Genomic DNA, 16,751 nt, shown 5'->3' on the forward strand with positions numbered 1-16,751 from the left:
ACGAATTACGAATTCATTTTTAGTCCGTTGCGTTATTAGAGGTTTTCATTTAACACGAACTTTCAAGATTTCTATCTTTTTTCTTCAGCTATTTTTTTTTTTTTTCGATTTTCTCCAGATCAATTTTTGCAATACAGTATTTATACAGAAGAAAATTACCTAGTAAATAAGAGAGAAACCAGAAACGCTTATTTTTTTTCTTTTCTTACGAAATATAAATTCCCCCCTCCCCCTGAACACTACAGCTGCTTGGCAGAGGAGCTGGCGACAGCACAAGACAAAACAACTACTCTACCCGCCTCTGTGGCTGTAAACTGGTAACAGCAGTTATAAATATATAACTTTTCATTATTAGCGGAGTTGCAAATTTTTATCACGTGGCCTGGATTTTCTGCGTGAAAATTCCAAGAATTGGAGTTCGCGGATTTGGTTTATGCTCGCTGTTTGTACCAATTGACTTTTCAGTAATGAACAATATTGACGTTATTTTTCTTCTAAATTTCACCTATGAAGTTAGGGTGAGAACATTCGAATATTTTTCGAGTGAATACGGTAACAAGTGCAGTTCTGTGTTAAGACATGCTTTTCTGTTGTTTAAAGTGAGCTAGTACGAGAAGAATCATGGCCAAGAAGAAACAGACAAGTATAGATCTGCAAACAAAACTAAAAATCAGCGAGTTTTGCGGAAGCCATGAGCACAGTGAGCCGTGAAATTACCAGACGTTTTCGTTCACGTCTGAGACAGTGCAATATATAGCGGCGCAAATCTGTCTTCAACATTGGGGAAAGGGGGGCACGTAAGACTTTTTTTTTGTTAAGCGATGCTCAAAATATTTGTGAAGTTGAAAAACAATCCTGTGGAGGATCAGGGAGCAGAGTTGTCTTCAACATTGGGAGGCGGGCAGATTTGAAGCTTATTCTGGAGGGACATCAATTTCATCTCACTTTCCTTTGTGGTAATCGGACACAAATCATCACATTTTTTCCCAAAAAAACACATTTCAAATCGGATTATTGAGGGGACAGACCCTGCCCTTCCAGTTCCAAGATTGGAGGGGACATGTTCCCCTCATCCCCCCGGGATTTGGGCAGTGGCAATATACAGGATTTTTTCACCAGAAAATGATGTTCTATTACATTTTTTGAAATTACAGTATTATTGTAATATATTTTTCTCAAGTGGAATTTTTGTGATGTTGCAACTGATGCTGTAAAGAGGATTGATGTATGTACTAACATAAACCTTCTTTTTAATCTTCAAAGAGAAGAAAATCCAGGCACTGTAACGTTTTCTATGACGACATGCATATATACTGTAGTGTGTATGTATGATCTATATACCGTAGTCTGTACTCTAATATACTGTGGTGCGTATGTATAGAAAAAACTATATTCCAAAAATAAAATATGGGTATTTCGGTTAACACTACTTTTTTTTTTAACACGAACTCTTGATTTTCCGGTCCCTTGGGATTTGGGTTTACTGTATTAATTAATAAATTATCACGCCATGTAAACTAGATTCCTTTACGTTTTGTACACGTGACATTATAAGTTGTAATTGCTAGGGATAGATCTGATAAATGATTTGAATGAAATCAGCGAAATCGTTGCATTCAACGGTACAATTCCCGCATTCGCCCTGGTAATATCAATAAAAGTTTCCCTTGTGATATCAAGTGAATATCCGACCTCTCGTTTATGAGTTGATAAAATTAACCACTTGGCATTCCATTAAACAACTGATAATGTACAAACGGGTAGTAACTGAAGTACAGTCAACCTTATTTAAACACTTAATAATTGTATTATAAATAATAACAATAATTACCGTACGTATCATCGAAGACCAGAGTAAGTTCTTTGGCAGGCAATTCCTTGGCAATATCCGTGAGAGCCTTTGATATGTTCTTGCCGTCATCATATCGAAGCTCCTGTGTTATTTCTCTAGCCAACATCTCCAATGCATTATTAAGATATCCACGTCGGTTGCCTTTTGCGTAACTCCATGGAATTAATACAGTTGCTACATAAAAAGAATAACCTCAATAATTCATCATTACAAAAGATTAAATAAAGCATATTTACTCCAGCATACTTTTCGGATAATCCTTTTTTTAAATGTTTTTTTTTCCTTTAATTTTAAATATATTTTATAATATACAAAGATAACACTTGAAATAGAAAGAGTCAAACCACAAATTAACACATAAGAAATTGTAACAGAGCAAATTACTTGCCTAACTTCAACGCCATCCTGAAGAGAAATATATGGATTCAGAACTGCTCTTCCCAAAATTCTTAAGTTTTTACAATAAAATTACATTTGTAAATATATTCTCCCATGTCTTTTCTTCTTCTTTCTTCCCCTCCATCTTTTCCCGCTTTATGTGATTGACATTTCTGATGAGTTTTCTCCAGAAAGCCCTGCCTCGGAATTCCTTCTCTGTTAGACTCTTTCCCTGAAGTTATTCTTAACCATATCCATTCATTTCATTCTTGATCTCCTTCTACCTCTCTTCCTATCCATTTCTATTGCCACCACTATTCTGATCATATAATTGTTTGTTCTGCTAATTAGATAGCTATATTACTGCAGACTTGAGACTTCTTTCTTGGGTCTTCGTGAATATCTCTACAACCTTAATTGTTGCAGTTACTCTTTTATTTCTCACTCTCCCATAGCCCACCGCAGCATTCTCACTTCGGTAACATTCGATCTTTTTTTATTGTGCTTTCTGTATGGTCATGTTTCTGTTCCGTATATCATTCATGGCCTAACTACATTCTTCTAAATCATTCCTTTATTCTTTACCATGATTCTGAGGTCACACAAAATGAAACATACTTTCTTCCAAGTTCGCCATTCTTCTTGTATTCTGCGTGCTACTTCAAGGTCCAAATTACTATTCTTGGCAATATATAAGCCTAAATATTTTTAAAAATTCGCTTCATTCAACCGTTCTCCTTTTAGCCTTACTACCCCATTTTCGTCTCCGTTATATTCGAGATATTCCGTTGTCTTTCCAGTCTTTCTCTACTTTCCTTCTTTCCTTTTTGACTTCTTCCTTACTTGTATTCTAGTACAATATCCGCCACGGGAGCTTTGTGGTGGACAAATATCCTGTGATGGGTTTTCTCGGGGTTCTACCGTTTCCTCCCTCTTTCTTCATTCCACCATTTCCTTCATTTCTCATCATCACTGTCTACTGTAGCCTAGCCAGCATAATCGTGGGTCGTAAAACTCAAAGATTTCATTTTCTACTAAAATATCGTCGGCAAACATCATACAACAAAGAGCTTTATCCTTTATATCTTGAGTTATAACATCCATGACAACGTTGAAGATGTATGACCTTAAGGCTAAGTCCTGGTGTAATCCAACCCTAACAGAAATTTGATGTGTTAATCCCATGCTACTTTTTACTTGAGTCATAGCTCCTAAATACGTATCTTCGGTTATCTTTACGTATTTCTCTGGCACACCTTTCTTCCTCAGGCTCTTCATACTTCCTGGCATAATATTTTGTTGTATATCTTTTCCAAATCAAGAAAGATTATTTGCAATCCTTTTTGTTTTTCCTTGTACTTTTCTATAGTTTCTCTTCAGTAAAAACGGTACTTATGAGAATGGTGGAGAAGAAAATTTACTTGTATTTCTATTTTTTTATTATCCACTCCCTGATCACTGATAAAATATAGTTATGGGTAGAGTGGAGTGCCCACAAAAGATTTTTAGGGCTTTGGATGCGTCCATGAGATTTTGGGGTCAGGTATAATTTTTCAAATAAAATGGTACAACCGAACTGTAATGTACCATTACAGTTGAAAGTAATGGCAACTTTTTTCTACGCACCCTGTACCTAGTAATTTTTTTTATTCGATTTCGGTTTAATTACACAATTTATTTATTCTCCTTACTTCGAATTAAATGTAATGAATCGAAAGGTTTCGTTAGTAATCATATTTTAACTGAATAATATATTTATTTATATTTTGATTAATTGTAAATCCCATTTTCGCATATACAAGTTGAATAGTTACAAGGTTTACCATTCTGACGCCATACCGAAATATAGTTCCGCCATTGGATATAAATTTTCTTAATTTCAGACCAATGTAGATTTTGGCCAGGTACCTAAATTTTCCCTCACCCCCTCTCACTAGTCCATAGTCACTTTCAGATCCGGTTACATCTGGATTTGCCAAATCTCTATTCGCTTTGTAATTTCCGCTGCTGGAGGACTCTGCCTCATTGGTGGAATTTTCCAATCCCTGTTGTTTTCGGCGCAATATTATATAATAATCGAAGACACATTACGAGGCGCAGCTTGTGATTTCTCCTTCTACATATCTGCGGTAAAAGGACGGACATTTTCATTAAATCCAGGTAAAATTTAATGTAATTTAAAAGTTAAAGACTGACAATGATTTAGGAGCTGACAAGCTTCCATTTTTCGTCAAGTAAACTGTAAAATAAAGGAGAAATAGGAACCAGCTTTACAGACGCCATATTGCTCGTTATCCAAGCCAAAGAATAGACAATATAGGAAAGTGATTTTTGATCTGTTAAAACTCAGTTAGGGATTAGGGGAAATACGACCTGGTTTTGTGTATTTTGTTCGTGTATACAGTAAATGTGATTTTTTATTATTATTCAGTAAGTGCATGTATATGGTGGGTTTCGTAGTGTAATGTTAATCAGCAGAATGGCAGCTTAAGCTAAAAAAAGGGGATCCTATTCATTTCCAAATTGAACCAGTTCTAGCGGGGGAGTGGGTTAGTTATTGTTTGTTTTAGGGCCTTTTCCCCTCTCAGGGGAAGGGTCCCTCAATAAACCTCGTTAAGGTGCCCCCAGGGCATCAATCTTTAGTAATAATTTTGTAAATAATTGGTCAGGTCAATTGGACCTAGGGTTACCCTTCTCATTTTGCCCCCCATCAAGTTCAATAGAGCCAACTCTACATACCGACTAGGAGTAATATGATTAAAGGTGCTTGCCTTTAATATGCATGTAATTAAATGGTGCTTGCTTAGGTAGTATTTATGTGTAGTATTTATAGTGTTGTGTGTAGTTAGTAGTTCTGAGTGAGTGCATGATTTTACCATAAGGACAGTGTATTAAATATGCGTCAATTTAGTACCATTTTTCTAACTATACATAAATAAACGAGAGTAAATATTAGATTTCTGATTAATAAGTACAAGTATATATTTCAGTACACGGTAAATTATGCCTCCACTACAGCGCCACCGTGTCCGTTTTCGGTAGTCAATTGTTTGTTGACATTACGACGTCGCATGACTTAGTGATCTAAGTTGTTTGATTTTGGCCATTTATTCTCAAATTACATCCCGTACACATGGTTTTCGGTTCGAATGAGTATGCATTTATATGAAATAGCATGATATCTTACTATTTTGAAAATTACAGCTTGCTATGTCATTTAGAACCCGAAATATCCACTGAAATAAAGAATGCATATTTTCTTAATAGAGGTAAAGTCCATATACTGCTACTATTTGTTTCAAAATGTAGTTTTAGATTCTCTTTTCCCGTGGCTGTAGAAAATTTCCATTGTTGCTTTAGTTTTATCAGCAAATCAGAAATAAATTAATCGTTGACAATTTAACTTTCAGTAAATACACGTATGATTTTTTTTACTGCGAAGTAAATACAATTTGGGTGCTTCGAAACAAAGAGTCCGTGGTTCGATTAATGTTATCGTGTAGTAGTTTGAGCGTGATAGATTGTGATAATTATATATTTATTAGTGTGTAATATAAATATGTGTATGGCCTGCGTGTAAAATGTATGAAATAGGGTGTCTGTAAAATATTGCTTCGCGCGAAAATGAGTAAATAATGAATGAATGTAATGATATATTAATAATATGATATAAAATATGAATGAGATGGTATGACACCTATATTTAAATGGATAGGCCTAGTGTATGTTATATAGTGAGAATATGAATATGTTTACTAAACATCTCTCGCGTTTTGACTTCTACACCAGTACATTCATCCATCCGAGTTTGCTATTTGGATAGTAAAGTATAGTTGGGAATTGTGTGTTACTTCGCATTTAAGTACCTCATAGTAACAGCCCCGGATTCTTAAGCCTTTCATCAGATAAGGTAGCATCATGTGGGAATTACTTCTAAAGGTTGACAGAAATGATAATTAAGAAAACTAACTCCTATATCCTGTGATCATTGAAAAGTACAGGTTTGGTCATTTGTACCTTTAACATTCATTGACTCTTTTCGTTGCTTACCTTATTTATTTATTGTGCAGTGTTCATATAGCTGACAGCTCAGTTCGGACTATCTGATTAAATCAACTGCTACTAAATTAATATTTATGTCATTCGCGTACCCGGACGTCGACCCATGACCCTCTTAAGTATTTTCATTTCTTTTCTTAGTTTAATTAGTTGATGGTAATTAACGACGTCCCAGACTTTGGCACGTCTGCGCAGGGTAGCCATCGGTGATGTTTGGTCACTGAAATCACCGATCCAAAATTCAGTTTATTTTTTTTTTATTTTGGCAAATCACTAATTAGGAACATCTTAGCTATTTTTTCCCCTCTAATTTCATTACTATTCTGGATTCTTTTATTTTCCGAGAGGTCGGATGATTTTTTTCCTTTTTGAAATTCTAAATTAGCGCCTTCTCTAACCTTCCGGTGGATTCCGGGATCTCCAAGGACTCAACCGGATACAGCGAGGAGGGGAATTTCCTTAAAGCTTTCGTCTTTCTGAAAATTCCCTTGCGGGCACGGACTAGTTGTGTGTTTGGAGATAACTTTTGAGTTTACGTATTTAAGTAAACCACCCACTTTTTGGCATAAAAGAGAATATTTGGTTATAGTATGTTGTATACGCAAATTCGACCACTTATCTTTCGTAGTTGTAGTGTTCTGTCTCCTCTCTTTTACCTATTCTTTTTACTCCTTCTCTAAAGTTTTTTTTTAAATTTCAACCTTCCCCCCCCGGTTCTGAAACTCATGAAAACATACAATATTCATATCACTTATTTCGATCGTATGTACTAACTGAGACATCGAAGGATGCAATTCGTGGAGGTATTTCAGCACAACTCAGGACCATTTTCGCGATATTCAATCCACCACGGGAGAAACTGGCGAGAAGGTACACTATAATTTCAGATTCCCAGAAACTTAATTGTTATTCATTGATCGTACAACTTATACCCGCTGATTACTGATTTCTGGTTTATCTTTCTATTGATTGGTTATATGGTATGTATTAGTAGTTTGGGCCCACTAGTTTCGAATAACATTGATTTTTTTTCCTTCTCTGTATATACATCTATATATGTACTTACATATTTTGAAAGTTACGTGCCTGCTCTATTTGTTGTATTTCCACCTCTTGTGTCAACTTACTAAATAATATCAACCATTCCTTTATACGCGGATCTTTAGTAAAATTGAATTATTATTAATTATCGGGTTTATACATATGCATTTCAATGTTGCAACCTTATGAAAAGAAAAATAATTTTTGTTAGTCAGGGTTTTTGTTTTGTCTTTGAGCCAATAAAATGTGAATATTTATCGAATATTAAAAGGTTATGTAGAATTTAAACGTCGACGAAATACTGAGATTGATATTAGAGTGAAATTGATTATATTGAGAAATATGAATAAATATATATATATACGAGTATGTATGTAAAAGGCTCGGTATTTACCCTGGTTATTTTAGGTTGCCATAGATTTTTGACACCCGACACTGACCAACTATTTGTGATATACAGTATTACCGCGTAAATTTTAATAAATGACACCTTATTGTGTTGTTATTAATGTTCGTGACTATTAAAGTTGAATACTATGTTAAATACTGCATGTAAATAGAACAAGTAGCAGGTCGTAAGAAAAGTAAAAATAGCCCTAATCCTTACCCAAAGTTATTTTACGAGATCATAGTGAACTCAGTAAACTATGAAACAGTGCGCCCCACCAACAAGTCCTTCTATCAGTAAACTATGAAACAAATCCTCCCCTACGACTGGAAACCTAACTATTTGTCGTTCGTCAGTTCAGTGACTAGAATCTTTTGACTACACGATCTAGACCAGAAAAAAAATCGATGAACTGATTTTGGTAATAATTTAGGAATGTGAATACAGGACCTAGATAGGTCCAGAGACCTAGCTCCATTGAGACATATAGTATTAGGGAAATATGTTCCCAATGTCTGTGATTGGATTCAATAATTTTCCTTTAATCTTAATAAACTTTGAAATTTTATACCAAGTGCGTCAAGTGACGAAATGAAAATTTTATATATATAATACGAAGGAACTAAATTTTTTGTCTGTCGTTAAGACAAACGATTAAATAATCTCATGTACACCAATCACAGTGCGTAAAGAGAGTTGAAAAAGGGGTTATTATCGACGTGAGAACAAAGACTCATAAAATTGTCGAAATTCCTCCTCTTGGGACAGAGACTCAATAAAATGCTACTAAAGTGTTTTTTTTTTTAAGAATGATTAACCATTTTTTTTCACAATGTATTCGTTGCATTGAATCTTAAATATGTTGACCTTTGAATTCTTTTTTTTCTTTAGTTTTTGTCTTTCGTCTTTTGTCGAATATTATTTTTTTTTAATGTAATCCAACTTTTAATATCTCTAGAAAGAGAAATGTGTTATTTGATATTGTTGAAAGTAGCAGATTTCTGTGCATGCTTATGAAACATTCTTTTTCATGTATCAAATTTTTCCTGTTATGTCAAACTAAGTTTTTCTTTTATTGAAATGTAATAAATGTCTATAGAAATGTAGTTAGGTTAGTTTAATTCAACTAAATGTAACCTGAAGTATACACTGTCCTGTATGAATGTGAGTGTGAGTGAAATGTAGGTTTAGTATTAAGTGCACCGATTCTTTTGATATATATGTGTGAGTTACTATAGTTAATGGTAGTTGGCAATTAAAGTCGTTGAATGTCAATACTAACTTAATTTAAGTTGGCTCTATGAAGGAAGCAAAAAGGACTGAAGTAACCTGAACGAACGATCATCATGGGAGAACTATGAAAGTCAGAATCTTCAACAAATGTGTGTTGCTCTGATTTTTTTTTTTTTTTTTTTTTTTTTTTTTTTTGTGGTCGATTCTAATATGCCATCAACTTCGTCGTTTATTTTTCAAATATTGGATATTAGTCTAGAACTTCTGGAAATATTGAATAAACGGTTAAATTAAACTTTCTCATCTATCTCAGAGCTAGATTGGGATAATTCGGTAGTTGGGGTTAAATGGATCTAGATCTGGGATGTATGGGTTAACATGTGTCTACCTTTGATCACCTTAATACCAAACATTCACCCAATAGCTATTGGAAATGATCCCAATTAGATAATTATTCACTTTTCTTTACCATATTTCTCAAAATATCCAGTAACAGTTTCCTCTTTATCACCTTCTTACTTTACCTCTTTTCTCTTCTATCTTCCTTTTCCTTTCTTCATCTTCTTCTTCTATTTTTAATAAAACTGAAAAGGGGGTCGTGACTGGGAATTCTATATATAATAAACACGGTCATGTATTTATTTATTTTATTTTATTTTCTTTAGAAGTCCGATAAAGAGTTTTCTCATTTCGATCGAACCTAGTATGTTCGAAATTAAGAAATGGATAATATATTCCAATATAATTAGACATAAGCCTATAGCTTCATGAATATCCCCACCAGGGGTGAAGGGTTCCCACTCACGACTTATCTTTTTTTTTTTTTCCCTTTTCTTGTTTTAGAACTTCAATTCTAATATAATGTTTCCTTTAAGGTAGATCACCACCCGGAAGTGAGTACATATTTTAGCTCATTCCCTTAACTACTGCGCAGTGAAACGTTACATATTATAAATATTGTACTATAAGATAAAGTTATGTTTCAGCTACAACACAAGACACTGATTCATTTGGTTGTGTCTTCTGATATCGAAAAAGGTAACAAATAAAAGAAAATATTTGATTCGTTTTACATTTAGCACCCAAGATGGCACTTGCTGTCAGATCTTACTAGAAGTGCTCATTTTATGAAATGTTTATTTGTATATGTGAGGTATTTTAAACTAACAATCCTATTAGGAAATAGATATATTTTTTTGATCGTTTCTTGTGTTATGTTTCACATTTTATTTAAATATTAATTTACATTTAATGAAATAAATTTTGAGAAGAAGCTTGCGCAGAACGCCTTAATGCGTTGTTGCCAAATGTGTACGTTTACTGCACGGTTGCCAATCATACGATAATTTATCGTGATATACGATAATTTAAGCCTTAATACGATATACGATAATGTCCTTCAATAAAAGGTGAATATACGATAATTTTAGAACCCACACTTTTTTGCAGTCTTTGAATGTGCAATTAAATTGTGGGTTTGTATTGTAAACGTGTAGGGTTTGTCCAAAGAAAACTGATTTTTCGTCATCCACATCTACTTCTTACACTTTGGATATACAAAGTAGGCGAGCTAAAATAATGATATGTTTTTTTTTAGCCGAAAATAATATTTCTATGAAGACGGCAGACAGTGTCGTATTTAAGGGGGGCTTTCGGGGTAAGCCTCCCCGAAATTTTGTATACTATTTTAAAGTAAATAAAATATCTTGCAGAATTTTCACATTTCCAGGAATAAAGTTATCAAAAGCCCCTAAACAAAATCGTAAATACGACACTGACGGCAGATATTTAACAGATGTAATTAAAAGTGCATTCACTGATTCTAAAATTGTTATCAAGATTCAATTAGATAGAACTAAGCCAACAGGTGTGATAAAAAAAAAAAGAATGTCAGTAAATGTCATTTGAAGGAATTGAATATATTACAGAAACAAAAATTCCGATGAGTCTACAGATATTTCGACTACCGAATATATATATATATATATATATATATATATATATATATATATATATGTGTGTGTGTGTGTGTGTGTGTGTGTGTGTGTGTGTTTGTGTAAGATATATCGATGTAAAATAGTACGAAAATACAAACAAAATTTTGGCAGCTATTACAAATTTATTGTGATAAAAATGTGGATGGAAGCTGCACATAAAGGTACCACTGCAAATCGTCTCTATGAGCTCCTACATAATGCTTTAACAAGTAGTAATATCACACTTGAAAATGCAATAGGCTTCGCATCCGATGGGTGCAACACAATGATAATAAAAGATAATTCTCTTGCAAGTAGGCTAGGTAAGGACTTCCTGGCATTTTTGTACAAAAATATATATGTCATTCATTGCATCTGTATACAAGCAAGGCTTGTAAACAATTGCCAAGAATCTGCAAAGACATAGCAAGGGGAACTCATATGTTCTTCAAACATAGTTCGAAAAGAATAAGCAGTTCGTTGAGTTCTGAACACCGATTTGGAGTTCGAAATTGAAGATTACTAGGTAAGTTTATTATATTTTATTGCTATTATATTAGTATTATACTTTTTTCTACAACTATCATATTCATAACGAATATGTAATATACGACAATTTTAAAGACGAAAATCGTTGAATTTGTTCTCCTAGGTTGGCAACCGTGGTTCACTGTGATGGTCACAATAAGAAAATTCCTGGATTCTAGCGTTGCAGTTCGAGAAGTGAAACTTCGCTGTCAAGTCCGGTAAGGGTAGGAAATTAATTTCTCCAGTAAGTATCCAAGCAGAATTCCATGATAACTTCCTTTATTATCTGGCATAAGTAAACACTGGACACTATCTGGCAACGCCACACTATTCAAGCAGCGTTTAGCATAGCACTGGAAACACCTAGTGATCCACCTTAAAAACACTAACTGTCAAGAAGAACTTAGAATCAACAACAATTTAAAATAGTTGTTATAGCAAGAATGCATTCCATTTTGGGGCTGCAGTGGCTCAGTGGTAGAGCTGTCACCTCTAGTTCATGTCGTCTCTGGTTCGATTGTAGCTCGCATCAAATCGATTTTGTGCTGGACAAACATCGTGCTCATTGGTTTTCTCGTTTTTTTCTTTATCCCATCATTTCATTTTTTGTCATCTCCTTTAGCCGCGGTACATGATTGTGGGACGCTAGGCTAAGAACAACAGTAAAACAACATTATCTTTGAATCGAAAAGGCAAAATTGTGGCGGGAGAAGTCAATGGGTATAGATTGATTTTGTTCAAAAAGAAGGTGCCAGAGCCTACTAAGTGAAGTAGTCCCTTAAGTATTTTATAGGGGGGAATGATTGGGTGGAGGATCTTAAATTTGGGAGAATGGCGCCCAAGCACTTGAAAGAGATAGGTACTGGTGGAAGAGAACATAAATATTAGCATATGTAAATTTATTATAACAAGTAATATGGTAGTTGTAAATTATTGCTTATGAAATATTTTACTTTCCTGTTTTCGTCAAAAATAAATTTAGGAACACCGTTTTCCCTCTTTATCTGAAAGCACTAAGCTTAGCATCGAAAGCAAAATTACTTTTCAGCAAACACTAGGTGTGCTTCGGAAAGCCGTTTGTTTGCAAATCTCAAGCGAAAGCAGCAGGTCTTTCAATGAAGGTTTATCACGTGAACAGGGTAGGAAATATTTTCCCTGTCTCGTTTGATATGAAAAACAGAATTCTTCCTTAGATGGTTGTGCGATCGGCACTACTTTTGAGAACACCAATCCAGTCTTGTCATGGTATTCTGACCAAAATGTGTGTTATTCAAGAATTTTCCCTAAAAATGGAATTATTTTTCTCAGTGTGGAAATGAAATTTTTAACTTAACATTTCATAATTCAGTGGTGCCCACCCCCCTTATGTCCATGACGCACCCCCCAATTGTCTATCCGTAGGTGTTCTTCCATGAAAAAATCTTCTTTTCGATTAATTTTTACACCCCCTCAAACATATTTATATAGATTTTTAACCCCCCCAAATATTTCAATGACGCAGTTTGCGTCATAGCCCCCCTCTGTGGGCACCCCTGCATAATTAGACGCTGTAGTACAAAAATAAATAATTATGAACGATTATGCAATTGGTGGAACAATAATGTTAGAGGAAATTGGAGAATCCATGAGCATGACGTTGTCCACCATAACCCACGTTCTGTGATTGAACTAGAACTACTCGCAATAGTTGGGTAGGTAAATGAAAACATGAGTCATTATCAATCGCGAAATACGACTCACATCTGAGCGTGTAATGGTAAATTAAGTTTATAAGCTTAATAGTTTAGAGTTTTAAAAGACCTAGGTAGTAGGTTCTTTGCGCAAGGTAGGTTCAATTATTATATTAACATAGTGTTCGTCCATTTTGACACTTTACACATAACAAATTTATGACTGGGTATATTTTTGTTTATAGATTCCTGCATTTTCAGCACCAATAATAGTCATAGGGGACATTAGTCATGGTAGGTGGTATGTCAATGGGTCACGTAAGGTTAATTTAAGGCATCTTGAGCCTTATGTACAGTCGTTCTGACGCGTGATTAGTGCCATACTAAAGAGTTCAACTGACATATGTTTCCTGCAGTAGTCAGGTTTTTAGTGTGACGCTAATCATACGCCAAAATGACTCTGCATAAGACCTCTTAAATCACATATAAATCTCGACTCACTTGAACTATGACCCACAATGCAATCATCCACTTCCTCCCTGAATCAAACTTAAAGATCCTATCATGGGATATCGTGGACGAGTAGCTAAAAGTGCTTTCTGTGTATGGTGTAAGGTTCAATTCTCGATGAGTGTACCTTAAATAAAACCCGAAAAGTGGTTCAGAGGTTCAGATTCCACTTTCAACAGAGGTCCCGATGTCTGATATAACTTCGGTGCTGGAACGTTGTGTATTTTTACTATACCGAGAACGAACGAGCTACTACGTCACGTGTGCCTATGTTCATATTCTTATGTTTCCCTTAATATTAATGTGAACCAAGTATCTAAAATCAAACAACAATATGTATGATGTGCTACTTACCGATGTACATTTTTCATAATCAGTATATAAATAAATAAGTAAATAAATGTTGTATTCCAGCCGAATAAAGGCTATAAACTATCAGATTGGCAACGAATGACATGTTTTCCAATGCCATCAAAAATATTTGTTTCTCCATTTTCTCAAAGATTACACGTGCGAATATAAGTAGAAGCATCTGATTATATTAAGCTTCATGTGATTTCTCGATTGACACATTTGGTATCTTTTGAACAATATTACAATTGAATAAAAACTAATGTTTAAGAGTTAAACGTAATTTCGGATAGTATCTCATTAGTCGCGCTTTGTACTATCACCTTGCTAGTATCATAATGAAAAGTTTCGAACAGCATATATAGATACTTCAGCATCAGTTTCATTTAAATACGTTGCCTTGAGCAACATCATTTTATAGGTTTACATTTTTTTTTATTTCTTAATATTCTTGAATACTAGACACCAATTATTTTTTACACTGGCATATATCATTTTGTTTAGCTTCATAGGACATATTATGTGGTAGGCTATATGCCTCATCTTTGGACATTTTTTCACTGTTAAAATGCTAATAACATTAAAGAAGTTCTTTTGTTACTTAACTAGACTAGACCTACTGTTATCAAAATGTATTTTCTATTTACGTCTTTTGGTAAAGTTATGTTGACACAACTGAACAAAGTAAAAATAATTAAGAGTGACTTTTGACAGAGAAATTCAGCAGAAAGGGGTTTATTTTCTAACATGCGCGATTAAAGTATCTTTATTGATAATGATAAAATATATTCTTTACAAGTAGTGTGTACGTCACACTTGCGAGTATGTGTATCATTGATAGGAGTATATATATCAATGATAGACGTATCTGTATCACTGCTAGAAGTATGTGTATCATTGATAAGGGTAGGTATATTACTGTTGGAAGTATGTGTATCACTGATAGAACTGCGTGTATTACTCATAACAGTATGTGTATCACTGTTAGAAGTATGTGTGTCACTGATAGAAGTATTTGTATCACTGATAGGAGTATGTGTGTCACTGATAACAGTATGTGTATCACTGTTAGAAGTATTTGTATCACTGATAGGAGTATGTGTATCACTGATAAGAATTTGTGTGCTCCTGATGAAAGACAAGCAGCAATAAATAGAAACTGCTACATAACAATGTATTTTTTACATATTCAATAAATACATAAATAAGCAAACTGTTCCAGCAGAATATTAACTATCAGTTATTATTGGCAATGAACGACAAAACTTTTAGAAAAGTAAAAATCTTTTTCTTGGTATTCTCAAAAACTGCACGAGAATTTTTTCTCAAGTTAGTGTAATCATCAGTTAGTGTAAAAATGTATTATTACTATAATCTTTAATATCAGTTTCATCTCAATAGATGGCGTAGTTGTCGCATGTAGCATTAATTTTCAGGTAGGAACCGATGAGGGTTTGAACTATAACTAATGGGAAAAACGTAAAAAGATCTTTTTGCATAGTTTCTTGAAAGAATTTTTAAATCTATAATAAGTGATAACTTTTTTGACTAATTCATGAAACAAATAAATCTCACCGTTTCCGCAAATCCACCAGTAAATGAATATGGATAATAGTAACGCAATCAAAGCACTCATCACAGATGTAAACACACACACCAGCAAGTTGTAACACGAACTGTTAATCTGAGAAAAGAATAATAAAAAAAAGTATTACTTATTTGATGTGGTTGCGTGATTGTGGTATGACACTGTTTGGAATATTTGATCAATGTTTCTGAGAAGTTAATAATTTTTATGTCAGACTCGGTAAGATGATGACAATCAAGGAACAAGCAAATTAAATATTAAACTGCAATATTCCTCGTAACATGATATTTAGGTTAAGAGCCTTCACTAACCTTACCGCCACTTTTAACAACGCATCTTATTATGTTTCTGTTATTGTTTGGTATTCCTATCTTTCTCGCATCAAAAAAAGAACATATGCGAACGACGGGAATAAAATTTGATAGTACTGTAGATTAATTTCCGAACTCCCGCGTTCCTTTTATTTATTTATTTATTTATGTTAATCACGATGTTAAATGTTATACAAAGTTAGGTTTTACTAAAATAAGCAGTCTGTTAGCTTAAAATTGGTTTGATTAATTCAGGATTTCTCAACCTAGGGTCGCTACCCCTAGGAGGTCGCGAGAGGGTTTTATGGGGGTCGCAAAGATAAACGGAAGAGATAAATATAATTAGAATCTAATACCGGAAAATATGTTTAAATATTATTTTGAATTTGTTCTGATATGCATATTTTTAGTTTTATACGAGGGTTGGAGCAAACGTCATGGCAACTATTTTTTTCTTGAAGATGACAGTCCGGTTGGAAAATGTGACATATACAGACGAAAGGACAAGGTATTAGCTACATGTGTGTACAATGAATATCACTGAAATATCGTAACACACTAATTTATTGCGGTAGTATATAGCGCAATATGGCCTTCACGATGCAAAAGAATGACAACACAGTACGCATACAGTTGACATGACAAACCTGGGTCTAAAGACCCTCAAAATAGTCCCTTGCTACTTGCACCACACGCTGCCAACGATGTGGGAGGCGCTGAATACCATCCGCCTCAGCATTTGCCGCACCATGTCTGAATCGGGTCACCTGTTCGCGCAGAGCATTAGCAATGTCCTCGCGTGTTGCAAACCGCCTACCACTTAGTGGTTCCTTAATCTTTCGAATGAGATCAAAGTCACAGGGCGA

General features: G+C 34.3%; 1 protein-coding gene across 1 annotated transcript in view; it reads right to left on the reverse strand.

Moving 5' to 3' along the window:
- LOC145664279 (ionotropic receptor 40a-like) overlaps window positions 1-15,776 on the reverse strand; it is a 166,311-nt gene extending 150,535 nt beyond the window's left edge. Inside the window, exons 1-2 of the mRNA XM_081730813.1 lie at window positions 15,562-15,776; window positions 1,832-2,026 (exon numbers count right to left, since the gene is read on the reverse strand). Coding sequence (XP_081586939.1) covers window positions 1,832-2,026; window positions 15,562-15,622 — 256 coding nt within the window. The 5' untranslated portion in view covers window positions 15,623-15,776. The remainder of the gene's footprint in view (window positions 1-1,831; window positions 2,027-15,561) is intronic.
- Between the last annotated feature and the right edge of the window lie 975 nt (window positions 15,777-16,751).

This window comes from Thermobia domestica, chromosome 11, assembly GCF_964235325.1.
Source record: "Thermobia domestica chromosome 11, izTheDome1.hap1.1, whole genome shotgun sequence".
NCBI classification, from domain to species: Eukaryota; Metazoa; Arthropoda; class Insecta; order Zygentoma; family Lepismatidae; genus Thermobia; species Thermobia domestica.